Here is a 7,092-nt window from a genome sequence, read left to right as displayed (position 1 = left end):
AAATTGTAAATTTTTTTGTTGTAAAATAACTATACAACTTGGAATGGGTTTGAGGCAAATTGTGCCATGAGTAGATTTTCTTGAAGTGGCTAAACAGTTTAAAAAGCAAGGAACGATAAAAGAAAATGTTTCTGGTACAGGACCAGCAGCACAAAAAAAAAAAATAGTGTACGAGTACCTGGATAATACACCCATTTTGCAATAATGCAACTTTTAAGTACATAATATTGACTGTCCACAGTCCGTGCAAAGTTACAACTCCACACTTCAACAACAGCGTGCTGCAAGTTCCTAAAGAAAACTATTTTAAAAAAGGCATAACCTAGATGTTCTCTGATTTAACCAACTCCATCTAAGTTTAGATGTGCAGAAGGGCTTCAATATATCCAGAGTAAGCCACATGCAACAAGTTACTTGATCAATTTTCTAAAATAAAGTCTCAGGACAATGACAGTAAGATAAGGAAGAAAACATGGAGGAATGAGTCCTGGTTTCTATACATGCATATCTTTTTTACAGGAGGGAGAAACCTTTTACGGATAAGTTACAAACAAAGAAAAGGCAAATAAACAGTTTTATACAAGAAATTTAACACATTCTATACAATGATCTTCACTTTGCTGTCATCATTTCTACAAACTCTTCATAGTTTACTTGACCGTCACCATCAATATCTGCTTCCCTGATCATTTCATCATCATCTGTTAACTTCTCTCCAAGGTTTGTCATCACATGGCGAAGTTCTGCTGCACTAATACAGCCATTGCCATCCTTATCAAACACACGGAATGCTTCTCTAATTTCTTCTGCACTGTGTGTGTCTTTCATTTTTCTTGCCATCATTGTCAGAAATTTAGGCAAGTCAATTGTGCCATTGCCATCAGCGTGTACTTTGTTAATCATGTCCTGTAACTCTGCTTCTGTGGGATTCTGCCCAAGAGACCTCATTACAGTTCCCAATTCCTTTGTTATAGTTTCATTACCCTCCTTGTCAAATAGTGAAAAAGCTTCTTTGAATTGTGCAATCTGCTCTTGAGTCAGTTGGTCAGCCATGCTGCAAGAACTACCAGTTTCCAACAAGGTACCACACAACCACTCAGCTGGCTCGCTCCACTCAGATGAATTCTAGGTTTTAGTTTTATCCCTCTGCATCTTATAAACTTGTTAACAGAATGCACAGTTCAGTCTTTTTTCTTTTCTTTCTACCTCTGGGAAAGGAATGTGAATTATCCCAAAGGACAGATTAGAATAATCCCTGGACCTTAGTATGGAACTTGTCCTGTAATAATATTTTACATAAAACGTAACATCAACTCAAAAGGTTTGCCTCCTTATGCTGTGGAATAGATAGGGGTAGGAGAGAACTTGGTTACTAAAGATCTTCCTTAGAAATGGAGATCATTAATATCAACAGGTAGTAATGGTTTTATATTTAGATGTCAGTGAACTTGATAACGTGCCAAAAATGGCCGAGAATAAGATCCCATTCTCATTGCTTTTGTGATTGTCCAAACTCTGGTTTGCCTCTGATTTTGCTTTTAAGAAATTGTGTTACTTTGAGCAAATCATTCTTCTCCTTCAATGTTAGTTTTCTTCTCTAAAAATGAAAAGGTTGGACTCTGAGTTTTAAAATCCTTTCCTCCTTAAGTAACTTGGGCTCAGTCATGCTGCAATGATACATGACCTCCAAATCTCTCTCTCTAAAGCAAGGCTTGTTTCTTGCCTTGCTTATCCAGGCCTTGTGGGTCAGCTGAGGCTCTGCTCCCTGTCATCCAGGGTTCAGGCTAACTGAGCAGCATTTCTGCCTGGACACTGCAGGTCTCAGGATATGTTAGTTTGTTAATGTGTTGCCAAACAGAAATATATGAGACTTGGTGATTTAAAAAAGAAAAAAAAAATTGAGGTGTATTTGGCTCAGGATTCTTGTGGCTATAAAACCCAAAGGTGTGGAACCAACATCGGGCTGGGCTCTGATGCTACATCACATGACTGACAGCAGAGAGGAAGGCAGGCAAATGAGAGAGAGGAAATAGAATTCTTCACTTCCTGTTTGTCTCTCCTGTGCCCCCAGCCAATTGGATGGTACCCTGTCATTAGGTTCCACCTCTTAAAGACCTCAACATCCCCCAGAGCCCTTACTCTGAGGACCAAGTTTCCAGAACATGAACCTTTGAGGGATAAACCATTATCTAAACCATAGCAAAAGGCAAAGAGAACCAGCCACTGCCTCTGAAGTCTTCTACTCAAGGGTAACTCTCTTCCATTCCCATTTCATTGGTCCCAGAACTAGTCACAAGGTAATGAAGTAGGCCAATATGACCTTATGGAGGGAGTCTTTACTGAAAGCAGCAGGAAACACTTAGAACAATTAAGTGGTCTACTTCTTTCTACCATCCTGTGCTTTCTGATGAGGCTGTTGTGTCCATGGGTGGAAAGATGAGCAAAACCAGGTCTTAAAGCTTTAATATTTTACATGGCTAGTCCCTGTTTGGGGTACTTCTGCTAAACCAGACTTGAAACAGAGATTTCACTTGTAGGAGGTATGGGAGAAATACCTGAAAAAGCAACATGTACTTGCCTTCTGAGTTCCTTGTACCTTATTTGTAGCTCTGTGGTGGTGTAGTCCATACTTTAAAGAATGCCACATGGACTTTTTCAATCGGAGAAGACCAAACAGACCCAACAGTAAAACACAGTTGCATAAATGCTTAAATTCCTTATACGTGAATATAAGATTAATGATTTTATATAATAGTTCTCTAAAAATTAAGGATTTTGTTGTAGGGTATACTTTTTAAAGAGTTCTTTGTTAACCTCTATCAGAAGTACTGAATGCTCGGGACCAGCAGTTGGCTTATGTAATGGCTATGTCGCTGGGCTCTGATGTAGTCGACCGTGGTTTGAGTCCCGGACGCAGTGGCTTAAACTCACACCAGGCGCCTGTGCGTGCGTGCCCAAGATCCCAAGAGGAGAATGGAGGAGAAAGGATTGTGGCATGGCCATCCCCCCAGGGGGATGATTTCTCGCTTTCTATCTCTGTCTCTCTCTGTCTTTCTTGCACACGCTTGATAGCAAAAACCTCTTGGGGGAGAAAAAAAAGAAGTACTGAATGCTCTATTGATTTTAACCAGTGTGGCATTTTTAAAAAAAACACTTTTTATTTATTTTTTTAAATCTTAAAAGAGGAAGAATTTTTGAAAAAATCACTTATTTTCCCATTCCATATAGATGACACCTCTAGAGACCAATACATAGCATCTTTAAGCTACCTGTAAGCTACTTTTAAGCTAAATAATGTCCAGTAACAATGATTATCAGAAAGCCTTTTTTATTTTACCTAGAGAAACCCACATTGAGTCAACAAGTTAATCTTTTTTAGATTCAAAACAAAACTTTGGAAAAACGAAATTTTACCTTTATTCAACAAGCATAATTATATCCACTAATTTTTAGAGGGAGAGCAAAATCCTACCCTAAAACAATTCATTGGGCCTCAGCAGTTTGATGGACCATTTCCAGGTCTTTGAGTATGAAAAATATTAAAAAGTTTTCCTTGTGAGCTTGAATTTTCAAAGAGGATCTCTTTGGAAAGTTGGCAAATACTTTCCTGGCAAGAGTATTAGGTTTTCTTTCATTTTTTTTTTTTTCCAAACTTTCCTTTCCACCCACAGCTACGACAGGGTGGAGCATACTTCCATGAAATTGCATGTTTCCAAAATAGGACTCACTATTATATTTTACTACTGTTATAATAGAATCTCTAATCAAAAATAAACAAAAACCAAGCATTCCTCAAAAAGAATTTCAGGTTATATTCTGTAATTTAGTCTTCATATTGGATAGAATTATTGTGTTTTATTAAAGTGCCTTTTGAGCAAAAGTATATAACCAACCAAGTTCTAAAGTGGTTCAAATTTCATTCCTCTTTCTGCAGTCTTCCACAGTAATATCCACAGTCTCATGTGGTAAATAGTGCACTGGACCATTATTGCTTTTAAGCTTCTTTTCTGGTCTAGATGGCTTTTGATGGAGAGCACTGCCCTCTCAGCTCCTTGGTTTTATATCCTACACCCAACCTAAATGATTGGGAACACTCCTGTGGTTCCTTGCTAGTGGATCATGATTCACTCTTTCCTGGGGTGAGATGGATGTGTGATAGAACTCTCCTATACTTTACAGAATCGATAGCTGTTCATTAAATTGGAAGAAGCAGAGTAAGAAAAACTCAAACTGTAGTTTTGTTGAATCCTGAAGATTAATTGGTTGGTGATCTATTCTTAAAAGTAACCACTGGTACATAATGTTGGGTGATCATTTTCATCTTTTAGGTGACATGTTAAAAGCCTCTAGCTCTCACAGCTAATGCCTGGATAGCACCTTGTGGAATATTTTCCTCCTTGGTTCTTAAACACTGAACTCTTAGATAAAGTGCTAAGGAAACTTGGAGGCAGTGGTCAAAGAGTCAGTGTGATGTCCTCATGAGGCGAGACCAGGTTCTTGCCCTCTCCAGGATGTGCGGGCTTCTAGTGAGTGGACTATGTCGCAGAAATATGTTATATGTGTTAACATCCATCTCTCTCCTGAACTTATAGAGCAGATAGAAGTGAAAACCACTCAAGATGGGAAGAAACAAATGGCATGTAAAAGAGATTCTCACATTATGTGATTAGTAGAAAGAGATGAACACCCTTTCTTACCTTGAGATTTTGTTTTCTGGGTTTTTTGTTTCATTTGAGAGAATCTCAAGTCCTTTCTTCAGTAAGCTTTACAATTCCTTCCTATCCTACAGTTTTGCTTTTGGAGTCTTTTCAAGATTTTTGTTTATTTGTTCTCAGTATCCTAACTTAACCCTACTAGACAGGCATGGTGGGACCCTCTAGGATGAAGTTTACTCTTTTCCTCATGGCTCTTGTTCTTACGCCTCCAATTTTGAAAGTATGACTTTCAAATTCTAAGTGGCTTCTCTTCAAAGCCATCCCTACTTTAACAGTGAATTGTTGGTGTTAAGAAGAGGTTTGGATAACTAAGAAGCCCCTTACTTACCTAAATGCCTCTTAAGACCTGACTAGGTTATTAACAGAAAAAGTTCTTTCTTAAAAGGCTCAGATCAACTCCTAAAGTCTCTCTCTCTCTCTTTTTTTTTTTTTTTTTGAGGTTTTCGCTATAGGGTGCGTGTGCTCACCAGACACAAAGAGAGAGACAGAGAGACAGAAAGCGAGAAATCACCCCCCAGGGGAGATGCTCACACCGCAATCCCTTCTCCTCCATTCTCCTCCTGGGATCTTGGGCACGCACGCACACGTGCCCGGCGTGAGTTTTAAGGTCCGGAACGCAAACCACGGTCAACTACGTGGGAGTCCAGCGACATAGCCATGACGCTAACTGCTGGTTCCCAACTCCTAAAGTCTCTTGAAGAGGTTACTTTGCATGAGTGTGTGGACCTTTTACTTTTCCTTGGGAACTGGCCTAGAGATGCAAGAGGATACCAGAAGAAAACCAGAAACAGGCTGGGGACACTGGGAGACTTTGGCAAAGGGTGTTGAGGGGAAAAAATCTTAAAGAAGGGGTGACCAGGACAAATGGGAAACATGCTGTGCTATGTAAGATATGAGAGAGAATCTTCTAGAACCCATATTTTCCTCCTATTTCAGATTTTACTGGGTTATCTCCCAGAAGATGATATAATACTAAGTATCATTAGATTCATTTTTAAACATGACGGCATTATTTATTTATTTTTAAAAGTAGTTTTAATTGCCTGAGGGCATATATACTCACCAGAAATGAGAGGTAGAGGGAAAAAGTACAGTCCAGTGGAGCAAGGTAACACGTCAGTCCCTTCCCCTCCACTTCTTTCCTGTCAGGATCTTGGGCATGCACATTCATTGGTGTATTTTTCTAGGTTCTAGTGTCTGACCCATGGTTGACCATGTGGGGATGGCTTCCTTAACCACATGATTAAGGCTACAGAGTGGCCCCCATTTTTTTTAAATTGAGGCTATAAAACCCTGAGCTTTGCTAGAATTGACAAGGTACAGATTACTTGAAGCAGAGGTGCCAGTGTGAAGCATTTTTGTTGGGGCTCCTGGTTTGCTGAATGTAAACCATGGAACCTGAGACCCTTGACTGTAGCCATGTATAGACTTGCTATCAGCTCTTTGTTCCATTGGAATGGGAGACAAACAGGCAAATAGCAGGTGTTTGGACCATAGGAATGCAGGGAACCACCCTCTGTAATGTTAACTAACTTTGTATGAAACATTTGAAAATACTCCTGGATGTGGGGACCTGACTGCAGGGAGAAGGAGGGAATGAGAAGGTATTTATGTAGCATATTTTACTGTGGCAACTCAGACTTTTTATTTCCTTCAAAGATAACTTTTTCAATAGATAATTTCATATTCTAGATCCGTTAAATGTTTCTTTCCTTTGCCCCTTCCACCCACCTTCTGCCATTCCACTCCCCTCTCACCACTCTCCTTTATAGTCTCTGGTATCTACACTTATCCTTCCTACTACAATATCTTTGAATCTTTCAGTTTCTGCCATAGAGTGCAGAGACATTCCATATATATTAAGTGGGGATATACAGTGTGTGTCTTTCAGAGTCTGGCCTAATTTGTTATCAGTAAGTCGTCTTATTTAATTTTTTTTTAAAGAATTATTCCATTTAACCTTATTTATTATTATTATCATTATTATTTTCCAGTTTGATCAGAGAGAGACAGAGAGAGAGAGGAAGTGAAAAAGCAAGCTACCAGGTCCGAGACTTGAACCGTGGTTGGCCATGTGGGAGTCCAGCACCTTTAACCACCATGCCACTTGCCAGCCCCAAGTCGTCTTATTTTAAAGTTTCTTTAAATTTGTACAAAATTTTTGCTTAAAAATGATCTCATTTACTCTGATGCTTTCCTGAGAGGAAGGAGAAGGCAGATCATGACTTCCCTTTTTCCTTCCATCATGTATTATTACCCAAAACTCCTTCAACACACACACACACACACACACACAGGAAAATGTCTTTGATATTACAGGATTTTATAAATGATCCTACCTAATGTTTCCTCCTTATTAGTTTGCACATTTAGAAAC

The 7,092-nt window shown here is 39.2% G+C and overlaps 2 protein-coding genes across 3 annotated transcripts in view; one reads left to right on the top strand and one right to left on the bottom strand.

Annotated features, from left to right (window-relative positions):
• Positions 1 to 7,092, top strand: part of PTPN14 (protein tyrosine phosphatase non-receptor type 14) — a 206,881-nt gene that overhangs the window by 134,493 nt on the left and 65,296 nt on the right. The window lies entirely within an intron of this gene.
• Positions 613 to 1,053, bottom strand: LOC102485493 (calmodulin-like). The gene has a single exon (XM_027774713.1). It carries the CDS (start codon positions 1,051 to 1,053, stop codon positions 613 to 615), a length of 441 nt encoding a protein of 146 aa, XP_027630514.1.

The sequence above is a fragment of the Tupaia chinensis genome, unplaced genomic scaffold (assembly GCF_000334495.1).
Source record: "Tupaia chinensis unplaced genomic scaffold, TupChi_1.0 Scaffold000473_1, whole genome shotgun sequence".
NCBI lineage: Eukaryota > Metazoa > Chordata > Mammalia > Scandentia > Tupaiidae > Tupaia > Tupaia belangeri.
This window is presented reverse-complemented; position numbering and strand designations above follow the sequence as displayed.

Coding starts and splice junctions, on each gene's coding strand:
- LOC102485493 (XM_027774713.1), bottom strand. CDS start 1,053: ATGGCTGACCAACTGACTCAAGAGCAGATTGCACAATTCAAAGAAGCT.